This window comes from Lissotriton helveticus, chromosome 10, assembly GCF_964261635.1.
Source record: "Lissotriton helveticus chromosome 10, aLisHel1.1, whole genome shotgun sequence".
Taxonomy (NCBI): Eukaryota; Metazoa; Chordata; class Amphibia; order Caudata; family Salamandridae; genus Lissotriton; species Lissotriton helveticus.
This window is the reverse complement of record NC_136071.1, coordinates 135,983,877-135,998,923: the sequence shown is the minus strand read 5'-3', so window position 1 is coordinate 135,998,923 and position 15,047 is coordinate 135,983,877. Positions and strand designations below refer to the sequence as shown.

The following is a 15,047-nucleotide window of genomic DNA, read 5'->3' as shown; positions in this document are numbered from 1 at the left end:
AATTTTCAGAGAATATTCATATACAGTTAGTACAAATAGAAACTTCTTTGCCCTCTTTACGCTTTTGAAAAGAGGGAGGGGGTCCTCCCAGGTGGATTCACCAACGCATGTAAGGGTACATAAAAGTGTACACCTGTAGTATTGCTTCCTTACTTATAAATGCTTTTGTAATCGACACATTTCACAATAGCAACCTTTACCCCTTCGTACTCATTCTGGCTGTCGTGTAAGATGTGGATGACAGCTTCTGGTAGGGACCAGTATGAAATTGACATTTATGCACAAAGTGGACTGCAACCAAGTGTGCATATGAAGCTCTGACAATATGCAATGTTTATATAACAAAGAACACTCTTGCTTTGCAGAAGTCATATTTGTATTTTTATTGACTAGCTGAGGCATCCAGAAATAACACTAGTACTATTATTGTTCTCTTTATTCTATTTTTCTGTGCTTTTTCCCTGTAGAATCTATTTTCCAAGCCGTATGTATTTTGATGAATACAAATTGCAAATATATTAAATAGTCTTCAGGTCATATTTATTCCTTATATGTCTTGGGCAGATGTAGCAGTTAATATGAAAAGGCGCAACAGCTCTTGTGAAAAGTAGAGATGCATCGAGAATATAGAAAGACCCTGCCAGGTCAATGTGATCAGTTTATTGTTTTGATGTCATCCTTAGACCATCCCTTGATCCCTATGCAGTTTAGAGCTTGAGCGTTAATTCTGTGCATCACTATCCAGCATTTAGCAGTAAAAGCGCGTGTTTGATTCAGTTTTACCACATTAGTGGTGCAGCGAAACGTCATAGCTGAAGGGTAAATCTAATTAAAATGGTACTAGTAAAAAGAAAAGTGGGAATTGACCACGTTATGGACCAGTAGGATTTATTACCCAGTCTTAAACACTGAGGTCCCAATGAGAAAGGTGTCTTGAGGGGCATGAGGTTGCAGCAAACACTGACACCGTAACACAGGTAAATACCTCCTTTTCCAAGTTCACACTTAGAAAGGTGGCATAATGTGCAAGTTTGGCAATGATTTCTGCATGCCCTGGTAAGTGCCAGGTATTTTCCCTCCCAGTACATTTTTACTGGTTTGACCAGGGAAAATGAAACTCTGGGTAATTGCAGCAGAGTGTAGTTCATCGCATCTGGTAATTAGTTGAATGCACTAATGTCAGCATTACTTGTAATACCGATCCCTGTGCTGAAACCTTTGCATGAGGATTGGAATTCTATGGCCGACTAGTAATCGAGGAGCACATCATTAGGTAACGCACAGTTCAATCAGGATTGTCACTAGGATTCTTGCCACCAGATTTAGTGCTAACTGCAAAATGCACACTTCAACTATAGATCAGTTTTGGACCCACTACTGTGACTCCTCTGTTTGTGTTAGCCAGTCCTTTCACAATGCAGTTATTGAATTACATTACCTCCATGCAATTCCTTGGCGGCGATTCCTTAGTCACCATAGCAGTGAATAATATCTTCCTATGTTACACCTAAGTCTATGGGGATGTATGGACAATCACACAGTTTCCAAGACTAATGGTTTAAGCGAGTATTAATAGAACATCTACCAACAATAGAGGAGGTATTTCATCCCTCCCTTCAGAGGTCAAGTCACTCTGTTTAGATGTTCCTGCACAGCCAGCAGATGCACCTCTATCTCAGCAATTGGTTCTGTCTAGCTGCAGTGACCACTCCCCTCCACCATGCTGCATCATCATTGGCAGTATTTCCGAGGCCTCCATTTCTGTGTGTGTGTATACTTGTAAAGCGCACTATCACCTGAAAGGTATCTTGGCGCTGTATACCGCTGTGGAACCCTTCCTGGCTTTCCCTGTGAGATGCCCCCTTACTGGGCACCTCCAAGGTGAGGCCAGGCATCCAAGCGCTGCTGGGGCCGTTGTGGAGATTAAGCAAGCTATTGCCCAGAGTTGCAGAGTGGGACCCATGATTAGAGTAGGCACCTAGGCGAGAATTATCGAGTCCTTGGACATTGAGCTCAAGACCCTGCTGCGTCGGGAATTGAACCCTGGTCCCGGGCCAGACCTCTGCCTCAGGGTCTGCCGCTCTAATCGGTGAGCCACACTTCTCCCTTCCCCCTGTCCACCCCACCCAAAGTGCCTCCTGCTGTGGTGGAAATAGTCACTTTGTTAGAGAAACCTCCTATAAAGCATGGAGAAACCAAAATACAGTAGAGATTTCACCATTAGTGATGCAGGTAATCTGGATCTATTACTCTACTGGATGGACATTATGCCATTATGCCAGCCAACCCCTAAATCAACGTATGAATACCGTGTACTAAATACTGTAACATTTGTCATGCTGAATATCCCTGGTCCTCATTAATGAAAGGGTGATGTGAAAAGCTCATGATGTATTTGTCTCCAGACTCACAGGTAATGACACCTGTCTAGTTTTTGCAGAAGTGGCATTATCCCTCCCTTTTCAATTTTCACAACCCTCTTAGCAGACAATATTCATTACTATGCTCAGTTTTTATCCCTAGAAATATTTGTTTACCAACAGTAGGGTTTTCCACTAGCAGCTGAATGACAGCTGAGAGTGGTCGTAGCAGAGTAGTAATAAACTGTACCAGAGGTGCACTGACAAGAGAGGAAAAAGTTACTGTAATCATTTTTACGGCGTGACCTCCTGGAAGGGATTTTGAAGGAAGGTTTGGCAAGATGAAGTTCACTGTATCAATGTACCTATGATTTAGATTATGCAGAAGCCTGCACATGCTTTTCCACTGGTTCTTATATAATATTGCTGTTTCCTATTTGATGTAATCAAAGTGTCGGTGGTTGACATATTGAAAATTATTTCCCCAACTTATGACTGCAACACCAGCCCTTCATTTCCTCGGAGGAACACCTTAGAAATCAGAAAAACAGATTCACTATTGTCTCTCTGGGGCCCTCAACAGCACTACCACATTTTGTTAAATTTCTCTCTGCTTAAGCAGCAACCAGACTGCATGCTGCGTGTTCTAAAGCTAAAATATTTTAGGATAAGAAACTCCTCTTTTCCTTCCAAATTCAACATGTAAGCCATTGACTGACTTTGCAAAATATGTGTGACCTAGAAAAAAAAGAAGTAATGTGGGCTGAAGTTTGTCTTATAGAAATGGGTATTACAACATGGGTTTTTGGAAAACTGCTGGCCGTACGTTTCCAGCCCTCTTACCTCTTTAATGTACTTTGTCCTCTCCCTAAAGCTTAGTAGTGGTGATTTGTTCATGTTGTAATGCTTGTGCTTGATGGTGTTCTTTTCCACTTGGCCTCCATTGTATCATGTTCTTTAGCTGCATTGAAAAGTAGGAGAGCTTGTGATGGGACCGTTCTGTGCTCCTCTTTTCATATCGGAGTTGCAAACTTTAAAAAAACAGCTCATTATTAGTATTCCCAATATCCATTCATAGGTGGGTACCTAATTGTGGATGAATCCAATGTTGAAATCTTAGAGCTGCATGGTAGTGCAGTTTGAAATCAAAAAGTGACGTAAAGCAAAACTTTAATGACTTTCATTGCCTATGGAATGGCTTTCCACTGCATCAAAGGTTTCACTTCAATAGGTAAAAGGACATGATTGTCTCAGCACCATCTCCTACTCAACTAAAGATCTGCAACGGGAATCTAAAAGCTGCTATCCGAGTTGTCACCCTGACCAATTGTGGTTCCCTCCTGTTCATTCTTGATCAGCGAATCTCTACCCAACCCTTCCATGGACTGCATATGTTAAGGTTCCAAGATCATATATTATTCCTTGGTTATCTGATTTTCCTGCTCTTGTATTCCTGAATGTTGACCATTCTAAAATATTCTGCTGTTTTGTGAAGCCTGGTTTGCAAGTTGCAGCACCTGAAATATTCCCAACATAAAATATTGACTGCCACAGTTTCACTGTTATTGCACCCATTGTAGACAAAGCATCAACTAGAATTGTACCCAATCCATTAGCTAACAGCACTCCTAATGCATTATTCCACAATCGATGTTTATGTATTTAATACACCGTGGAGACTATTTATTTAAATCAGTTAAAACGTATTTTAGCGAAATATAGGGGAAAGGGGCTACATTTGTTCAAATTATTCATTGTATGACTACTTATAAAGTGGCTGGGAAATAATTTCCTAAGTACTGCCAACTTGTAGCATAAGGACTTTAATGTGTATATTTTCAAAGTGTTATTGATTGTTGGCCAGGGCTAGAAGTTTGAGGAAAAAACATTTTCAGACCATTTTGCATTTCTTGTGATTAATACATATAGATTTGACATTATTTTAGGACCTTGCTATCTCACTGCTCCTACTGGTATAGATTGTAGGCACACCACATTAGTGCCAATATATTTTGTTTAGGGAATCAACTGGTGTGCAATCTTCAAACACTCAGAGCACAACCACACGATGAAATTAGGAACTTAAGATTTTCACTGTCTGTAAAATGCAAGTAGTGAAAAGCAATAAACCATTTTTGTTTTTAAAGTGGGCAAACACTTTTCAGGGGGACATATTTGCATCATATGTTTAACGATAGTAAAGCATTTCACCGGGCTGCCTCATCTTGATTCTGCTAGTCAGAGACAGAGTCCGACTTTTGCAGCTCAAAACAATGAATTGAGTGAAAAATACCTGACTCGGCTCTTCAGTGCTTCAGTCGTGCAATGAGTACCTACTCGCTTTTTCTCTTGTTTTGTATCTCCTAATCATGATCTACACCCTAGGAAGCCTACTGATAACCTAAAGTATCATATACATACAGAAATATTTTTACACCTCAGGAGTCATACCAAAATGGTCATCACGATCACCTCTGCTTCACTAGAGTAAATCACTGGATGCAGTTTAATTCCTTGCTGCAGATTGATGCACCTTAACGTTTTCGCATAGAATAACCATATGTTCGAGGCATATGAGCTGCAGATTACACACTGTGCATTGATCGCCACCTAGTGTTGGGCCCGGATGTTTGCAGTTTGTTGTTGTCTTGAAAAGTTCTTTGGAAGTCACAAGATAGGTGACTCCTCCTTAGGACCATATTGCGCATGAGCATAGGCTCGATCCTCAGATTGTTTTTTCCGCCATCGGGCTCGGATGTGCTTCCTTCGCTCCGGTTTGGAACCGAATTTCCTTCGCCGCGCAATCCTCACCCAGTTCGACGGTATTGTTTCGATCGCGCTCCACATCGGCGCGATTCTTCACCACTTCGAAGTCTTCGATTCCGGTTGTCGGCAAAGGCCTTCTGGCCTACCTAGGCCTTACTCTCTGGCTTATGGAAAGGACGCCATTCAGGAAGTGTCCTCAATGTGGGTCGAAGTTTCCCCACACAGATCTACATGAGGTGTGTAACCTTTGCCTCTTACCGGAGCACGAGGCCTAAGGCTGTTCCGCCTGTGCCTCTTTCCGCTCCAAAAAGACGATTCGGGACCGACGAGCTCGAAGAACAATGGCTTGCTCGTCCGTGTCGATTCCAGACGACATCGTGGAAGAAGGCGTTGACGTGCCAGAACACCAGCAGGCCGAAGAAAGTGCCAGCTCCTCTGATGCCGAAGACTCAAACGTCGAGGACATCACTCCAGCTCAATGAGTCGTAAGTAAGACCGTCGACCCAATCCCTTCCTTGACACCCTCAAAAAAAGGCTTCGGTCACACCCTCACCTTCGGGCCCGGGTGCACATCGAGAGACTGCTTCCCACGCCCTGCCTTCGGGCTCGGCAAAGAAGCCTACTAAGCTCTGACACCTAAGCACTCGGCGCCGAAGACTGGCACCGGCTCATCGATGCCAAAACCGCACTCAGAGCAGAGTAAAAAAAAACACCTAAAGGTCTCGACTCTCACGCTTCGGAGCCAAAAAAACACCCGGAACCGAAAAAACACGTTCCGGTAAAAGACATTTCAAAAGGTCATACTTCTAAGCCAAAAGACTCTAGACCAGCTACCGAGTCGGTGCAGAAGAAACCTCCGGAACCGAAAACTTCGACGCCGAAGGATCTGCCTGACACAGAAGCGCTTTTTACACCAGATCCTACTCAAAAGACTCATGTAAAGGATCCTAAGACTGGACAACTAGCTCTTAGCTCCAAGAAGAGACCACTAGAGGTGCCTGCACCTCCTCCTTCGCCAAAGAAGAGAGATATTCAACCTCTCCATTAAGGGTCCCTTCTCCATCACCTCCCATACTGTTCCTCCTCCTACACCTCCTCCACCACATCATTCGCCTACACCATCCACTAACCCAGATGATGATGTAGATACAGACTCTGATGACTCAGGTGGGGTGCACATGACCCAGCAGGGACCAATAGTCCCCCTCAGTCACCTAACCCATGGGATGATTATAACACCCCTGGTGTGCCTTACGTCCCCCAAGACGATGTATATCCTTCCAGGTCATCCCCACCAGAGGACACTATAGGTTTTAACCTACTAGTCCAAAGAGCTGCCCAGTACCATGGGGTTGACTTACACACCAATACTGTGGAGGAAGATTTCCTATTGGACACTTTTGATAATACACAAAGGTCTACTGCCATTTTGCCAATGCTTAAAGGGGTCATTAAGCACGCAACAGAGTTATTTAAAGATCCTGTCAGGGCTCGGGTCCTCAACCCTCGCATTGAGAAAAAATATAAAGCTGCCCCTACAGACCCAGTTTACATTAGAGGTCCAGCACCATTGGATTCTTTAGTAGTATCTAATCCACATAAACGTGCTAATTCACAGACATCAGGTGAGGCCTCACCACCAGATAAGGAATCTAAACTCCTTGACGCCTCTGGTAAGAGCACGGCGTCACAGGCAGCTAACATATGGCGCATTGCCAATACTTAAGCATTGTTGGCAAGATACGAAAGGGCACATTATGATGAACTGGAGTCCATAATGCAGCATCTACCAGACAAGTATAAAAATAGGGCCAATGAACTCATACAAGAAGGTAAAAATATTACTAATACTTCAATTTGTTGTGCCCTAGAGGCTGCAGATACTGCCTCAAGGGCAATCAATACCAGTACCCTTTTGCGTAGACATGCATGGCTACGTATTTCAGGTTTTAAACCTGAGGTACAAAATTCCATCCTCAATCAGCCATTTAATGAAAAACATTTATTTGGCCCTAATGACGATGTGTCTTTAGAGAAAATGAAAAAAGACACAGACACAGCAAAATCTATGGGAGCCTTGCAGCTGCAAGCTCCCAGACATTCTTTTTGTCGCTCATCATATAGAGGCAACGCAAGAGGCTACTCCTCCGAAAGCCCTTCCACTTCCTACAAGACCCCTAACCAATCCGCATTCACTAGGGGCTACCAGAGAGGGGGTTACTGGGGTAATAACAACAAAGGCAGAGGCAAAACCAACAACTCCCGCTCTGCCTCCACCCCTACCCAATGACTTTCCTCCACTTCCCCCCCAACATTCCACTCCTGTGGGGAGAAGACTGCAACAATTCCTTCCTGCCTGAACCAACATGACATCAGACAGGTGGGTGCGACAAATTATTCAGTCAAGTTACTGTCTAGAACTAACATCTACCCCCCCAAACATACCACCCAAACAGCGTCCAATGTCACAAGAACAACTATCACTGTTAAAGCAAGAAGTAATATCTTTGCTAGAAAAAAGTGCAATAGAACCAGTCCCTCTGCACCAACAAAACAAGGGGGTTTACTCCCTATACTTTCTTATCCCAAAGAAGGATGGCTCTCTAAGGCCTATTCTAGACCTCAGACCGCTAAATATATACATACAGTCAGACGATTTTCACATGGTCACACTCCAACAAGTCCTTCCTTTCCTGTTCCAAAACGACTTCCTTGCTACTCTAGATCTCAAGGACGCATACTTCCACATTACCATTCACAAAGCTCACAGGAAATATCTCAGATTTGTAATAGACGGGCAGCACTATCAATTCAAAGTACTCCCATTCGGAGTCACAACAGCACCAAGAGTATTCACCAAGTGCCTAGCAGTAGCCGCAGCACATTTACGAAGACAGCACATCCACGTCTTCCCCTACCTCGACGACTGGCTCATAAAAGCCAGCTCATACAACCAGTGTGTAGAACACAGTTATACCACGATCCAACTGCTCCACAACTTGGGGTTCACAATAAACCACGCCAAGTCTCATCTGCAACCATCCAAACTACAACAATACCTCGGTGCTGCAATAAACACCTCAACAGCGCTAGCTTATCCCACTCCAGCAAGGATAACCAGCATGCAAACTCTTCTCACAAAGTTTCAGCCACAACACTCCCTTCCAGCACGAGTGTTCATGCAGCTCATAGGGATGATAACGTCTTGCATTTTCATAGTCCCTCATGCAAGACTTCAAATGCGTCCTCTACAAGAGTGCCTATCACGTCAATGGAACCAGGCTCAAGGTCAATTAACAGACCTAGTGTTGGTAGACGGTCGAACTCCTCGCTCTCTGCAGTGGTGGGACACCAAAAACCTTTCCAAGGGGTGACCGTTCCTATAGCCAGTTCCTCACATAATCTTGACAACAGACACATCGCTCTCCGGCTGGGGGGCCAGCCTACTGCAACACACCATGCAAGGCAGGTGGACACCACATCAAAAGTTACTCCACATCAATCATCTGGAGTTACTAGCTATATTCCTAGCACTGAAAGCTTTCCAATAACAAGTATCAAACAAAGCTGTGTTAGACCACACGGACAACATGACAGCCATGCATTACATACAGAAACAGGGCGGAACACGCTCCCTGCAACGCTCCCTGCAACTCTCTCATCTAGCACAAAACATATGGAGGTGGGCTATACCTCAAAACATATTCCTCTTAGCCTAGCATGTCCCAGGGGTACAAAATACCATAGCAGATCTGTTAAGTTGGCAGACACAACAGATCCACGAGTGGGAACTTCAACCATTCTTTCAGATGTGGGGACAACCTCAGATAGACCTCTTTGCCACCCACGAAAAAGCCAAATGCCCAAGCTTCGCCGCCAGATATCCACATCCACACCCACTGTCATGCGATTTAGATGTACTGGTCAAACAAATTTGCGTACGCTTTTCCACCTCTACCACTCATGCCACTAGTAGTACGTAAACTACAGCAGCATTCTCTGACCCTCATCCTAGTTGCTCATCCTAGTTGCTCCAACATGGGCCAAACAACCGTGGTACATCACACTGCTACAACTGTCTGTAGTACCACACCAAAAACTATACCTGTCTCCACGCCTTTTAACACAGAACCGTGGAGAGATCAGACACCCGGACCCAGCTCAGCTCAACCTTGCGATCTGGCTCCCGAAATCCTAGAATTTGGATATCTTAACCTTCCTCCAGACTGCATGAATGTCATAAAAGAAGCTAGACGTCCAACCACTAGAGCTTGTTTTGCAGCTAAGTGGAAACGCTTTGTAATATATTGTCACAACAACAATATTAATCCTCTAGACGTGTCTATTCAACACATCATAGGATACTTACTGCACCTCCAAATATGTAACTTAGCCTACACATCTATTAGACTGCACCTTGCTGCAAGAGCAGCATATCTGCAAAACAGACAGCATCTATCTCTGTTCAGAGTGCCTGCTATTAAAGACTTTATGGAAGGCTTTAAGAGAATAATTCCTCCCAGAGTACCGCCTTCACCTGTGTGGAATTTAAACATTGTTCCCACACGGCTAATGGAACCTCCCTTTGAACCCTTACATAAATGTGAACTACAATTTTTAACATGGAAGGTTGCGTTCCTAGTAGCTATTACTTCTCTGCGGAGAGTTAGTGAACTACAAGCACTAACTATTCAAGAACCCTTCTTGCAAATGCATCCTAATAAGGTCGTTCTCCGTACTAACCCAAAATTCCTGCCCAAAGTCATTTCTCCCTTCTACCTCAATCAATCTGTGGAACTGCCCGTTTTCTTCTCGCAGCCACAGACAGTAGCAGAAAGAGCTCTTCATACCCTAGATGTCAAAAGAGCATTGCTATACTACATCGAGAGAACACAACCCTTTCGTAAGACCAAACAACTTTTTGTGTCTTTCTCACCACCACATAAGGGTAATCCCATTTCAAAATCTGGGATAGCTAGATGGATTGTTAAATGCATACAGATTTGTTACCACAAAGTTAAACGTACGTTATCGGTTCCTCCTAAAGCCCACTCTACAAGGAAAATAGGGGCTTCAATGGCATTTTTAGGGAACATTCCCCTAGATGACATCTGCAGAGCAGCTACATGGTCTACACCGCACACATTCACAAAACTCTACTGTGTAGATGTGCAAACTAAGCAACAAGCTAATGTGGGCCAGGCTGTTCCCAAAACATTATTTCAAACTACTGCAACAGAAAGGGGTGGTCGCCGCTAAGAGTGGGTACTGCTATACAATCTGTGCACAGTGTGTAATCTGCAGCTCATATGCCTTGAACGGAAAATGCTACTTACCAGTATGCATCTGTTCTTGGCATGTAGAGCTGCAGAGTTGCACCCGCCCACCCGCCTCCCCGGCAACCCTTATCTGTTCCAGTATTATCTTAATTAGATACAGCTTACATGGACATCCTTCCTCTTCTTGCAAAGCTCCATCATTTCCCTAATGGCGAAAAACACTCTGAGGATGGAGTCGATGCCCATGTGCAATGTGGTCCAAAGGAGGAGTCCCCTATCTCGTGACTTCCAAAGAACTTTTCAGGACAACAACAAACTGCAAACATCCGGGCCCAACACTAGGTGGCGATCTATGCACAGTGTGTAACTCTGCAGCTCTACATGCCAAGAACAGATGCATACTGGTAAGTAGCATTTTCCTTCCCTGTTATAAAACATTTTATTCGATCTTTGCTGATGAACTGATATACAAATGTTGAAAATTACTGAAATATAAGTTTACAAAAAAAATGATTGTGTCCTCAACTAGAGTTTGTCAAAGATTAATTTACACATGTAGTGAATGGTGATTGATGTACTCGTACAGATTTGAAAATAGGAGGGCAGCGAAACATACCTGATTAATGTACAAGGGATCCACATTTACAATGACTAGGGGTGTTTCTCACTTTCAATGTAAAGCATACATACATTTCATCAGTTTAATATGAATCCAATAAAGTGCACATCATTTAAATTAAAACTGTATCAACTTCCATTTTTTAAAATGTTTTTATCCTAGTATTTTGTCTTGGTTGTCTCTATATTATAGTTCAAAGACAGGATTTAAACACATTTCACTCTGACAGCTTTTTCTTTCTGAAGTATATTGAATGTTTATTATGGTCTCCATTGCTTTTCCAGATATAACACCTGTATTCCAGAAAATGTGAAAATTGATGGCTTCATTGTGGCGGACAAGTGTGTCTGCACAGTTACGGTCGCCCAGTTTAATGCAGGAGATGAGTATCTGATACAGATACAGTCTTTTGGAAAAATACTAGCAAATAAAACCATCTGTCCCTTTAATACGAGTAAGTCATTAAAACGTAAATCAACTTCAGCTAGCCTGTTCCTGTTGTGTTTTTATGTTTGTACACATTGCTAACAGTTGTTTTTTTAAAGTATGGAACATCTGGGACTGAGCAGTAATGAATCATTTCATTCATGTCACAGGAGGTCACCTCTGAGCTTTGCTTTTAAGTGATTATATCAAATCAAATATAAAAACAAATGCTACAGGGTAGACAGAGGCTTGAACAGAGCTGCAGGCAGAATTCTGTAGGGCATCTTCCAACCTCTGAAAGTCTTCTTTAACCTGGAACAAGACTGTTTTTTATGCAGTAAAGGATTAACTCAAGGGTGTACAATTAGGTCCCAAGGCGCACACTATTTTCAGCGTAACCACTATTGAATGAGCTACATTTAAACTATGTAAATTTGTTTCATGTGTAGTTATGGAAAATGGCCGTCCACTCTGAATACACATTGGACAACATTAGAGTACAGGAGACTAGAACCAGTTATTTGCTTTCATTTGCATTTCTTGCAAAGCCTCCTGTTGACCACAGTGAGATGCTTTGAGGCAGATGTGAACTGCTACACAGTCACAGGTTGTCATGGAGGTTTCAGGTGTCAGCCCAGAGAAGACAGTGCAGATGTAGAAAAGAATGCTGGACAAACATCTTTAGAGTGCCTAACATTTATAATTGTTTAATTCTGTCACTTGCCCTGCTCTTGTGTGTTTCGAGAGAACCTGGATGGAGAAGGTATTGAGCAACTAGATTTATGAATAGCGAGCTTTTAAGAAAAATGTGTCTAAAGACTTTACCTTACCTCATGTAATAAACATGTATGGCCAACACATTAAGTCGTTCAAAAGGGTGCTTTACCATGTTAAACACAAACTGTAAGGGCTATAGTTGTGACCCAATCAATGTATCCAGGTCTCCCATGCTAGTTTATTATGTGCTTCTCACCTTGGGTGAATAGTGGGCCAGTATGCACATTGCAGGTGATGTGGTTACCTTAATTACCTGTTTTTCAAACCGCAGTTTTCAGAAAATCTCTAATTATTCCTCGGTTTATAAAAGAAAGGAGTGAGCATTTATCAAAGCTGTCATATGTCTTGAGATGCTGGATTTATGGTTTCATAGAGTTCATCTGTCAATTTAATCTATTTTTCCAAAACAGTTAAGCCAAAAACACCTGGAAATCTAACAGTTGAATATAATAAAAATGGTGACCCCATTTTGCACTGGGATAAGAAATACAGAAAGGAAGAGGTTATCTGCCATTACCTGAAATTTGAAATTTTCTATTACAACAAAGAGGACCCTAGTAAGGTAAATTATTCTTCTGCTTAGAACTGCCCTAAATAACATAATTTGATGCATGCTTTTTCAGTCATTATCCTGCTACAAACCTAAGTAATAATATGTTGTGTTAATTTGTTATCTTTATGTGGTGCTATCATTTGTTAGAATTGTACAGTGGTTTGAAACATTTGAAACATTCTTAATGTGTTATAGTCCTTCAAGTACTAGTAAATTTAAGATTTTAGAGCCTTCCTGAAAGAAACACAGGTAGAGTGAAATATGACTAACCCCCCTTCGATAATAGAGATATCCAGGAAAAACGTTAAGAAATTATGTTTGCCATATTTGGAAGAATTGCAACTGACCACGGAGGCATCTAAAAGCTCTGTTCAACATATACTATTAGTACAAACCACCCTGACCATACAGCCCTACTTGACTTTTAATCTGAGTGGTTACGATAGGTTTGTGCTTACTCGATTTAGAATGAACACATTCCATCGCCTGGTCACTTTTCCCAAAGTTAATGATTGGTCACACTTGTTATCATTCTGCCCCTGTGACGTAGTGTCCACACAGTCCACGATGCATGTGACCCTATTTTGCTGATTTGACCATGAACCAAGGAAGCATTAGGTGACACTGATATTAAAAATTCTGGGTCTGTGAGAATGTCGCCCTGCTTTTCTGGCGATCCAATATCTGGATATAGAGTGTTTTGCAAAGAACATCGCCAGATTCTTGAAATTCTGTATAAAGCATAGGCCAAACCTAGAACAGGACAGTTGAAGCAATAACCGTGTAATTAATTTTTATTGTTTCTCTATCCTTCAGTAATTTGATAAATTTCTTTTTTTTTTAAATATTTATTTTATTGCCACAGTTGGGTCCTTTGACAAATGATACATTCACAGCCTCAAAAAATATACATATCCATAATCTTCTTTTACAAAATTGTCTGAATCAAACGGGGAGGGCAAGATTACCAAATTCATATACAAAATACGTAGATCCATAAACTATTCCTCTAAATATTCTTTAAGAGCCCCCCAAATCGATATACCTAATCGTTTTTTCTTAACACCCTTTAGAGCGTACAGATTCCATTCCAATTCATATACATTAAACAATTTCCTTCGCCAAAATTCAAACATCGGTGCTTCAGGTTGTAGCCATTCCGTGGCTATACATAACCGGGCAATGGTCATTGCTACAAATAAAAAGTTCTTACATTTACACCAATTCACATTGTCATTGACACATTGCCCCCCCCCCTAATAACATAAGTGCGGGGGATATTTTAATCGGATAATGAATAACTAAAGATATGAACCTTTCTATATTGGAGATGAAAGTTTGGGACAGTTGTAGAAGACATGAACAACATCTGCATCTTCCCCTCCACACGAAAACATTTTCCATCATACATAGGCCCCCATGTTGCCATTCGTTTGGGCGTATAGTATAATCTAAATAAAGTCTTGTATACCTGCGCTTTCAGATTAGCTGACAAACACATATCCTTAGCCATCAAAATAGTATCTACAACATTTAAGTCGGTTTCTTCCAGCTGATTCTGCCAGTATACATTATATTTGTTCAAGTCATCAGGTTTATATTCCGTCAGCAGCCGATATATCATACCAATCCTTTTTTTTAATCGGATTGCCTCTATTAAATTATTAGGAGTGGGTGTGTTTAATTTCTTTAAACAAAAATCTCTAACTTGTAAATATTTAAAAAAAGAAGAATGAGGTAACTGATATTTGCTTCCCATGTTTGAAAAAGATCTAAATATTCCGTCTGCATCAAATAAATCACCAATTCTGACCACCCCTTTCTTACTCCATTCCATCGCAACACTATCCCAGAATATCGATGGAAGTATTTTCTCCGCTGAAAAAGGAGTGTAATATGAAATTTTCTCTAGCTTCATAATCCTCGTAACCTTTCTCCAAACTTTATATGCAGACTCAACCACCTTAAAACGGGTGTGCTTGTAGTAGTTCCCCTCCAGCTCTTTTACCAGACATCCCTTTGCATGCTCTCCCAATAATAGATAAAATATCGACGGGGACTCAGCCGGGTCCTCAATTTATTCTCCAGTCAGCAAGATTCTCATTCTTTATAAAAAACAAACATAATAATAGAACACGAAATCCGGAATCCCACGCCCACCTCTCTCTATTGGCAAAGTCAACCATTTCATTGCTCGCCTAGTTTTACCAGGTGCCCAAAAATTTTTTATACATAAAGTTTGCAACTTATAATATGATTTAGGGGTA

General features: G+C 41.8%; 1 protein-coding gene and 1 long non-coding RNA gene across 2 annotated transcripts in view; one reads left to right on the top strand and one right to left on the bottom strand.

Moving 5' to 3' along the window:
- The window catches only part of LOC144786027 (uncharacterized), a 235,050-nt gene that overhangs the window by 18,819 nt on the left and 201,184 nt on the right, over positions 1-15,047 (bottom strand). Inside the window, exon 2 of the long non-coding RNA XR_013602077.1 lies at positions 3,204-3,321. This is a non-coding gene — a long non-coding RNA (uncharacterized LOC144786027). The remainder of the gene's footprint in view (positions 1-3,203; positions 3,322-15,047) is intronic.
- LOC144786025 (uncharacterized) overlaps positions 1-15,047 on the top strand; it is a 302,339-nt gene that overhangs the window by 228,177 nt on the left and 59,115 nt on the right. Inside the window, 2 exon segments of the mRNA XM_078664944.1 lie at positions 11,309-11,478; positions 12,638-12,789. Coding sequence (XP_078521070.1) covers positions 11,309-11,478; positions 12,638-12,789 — 322 coding nt within the window.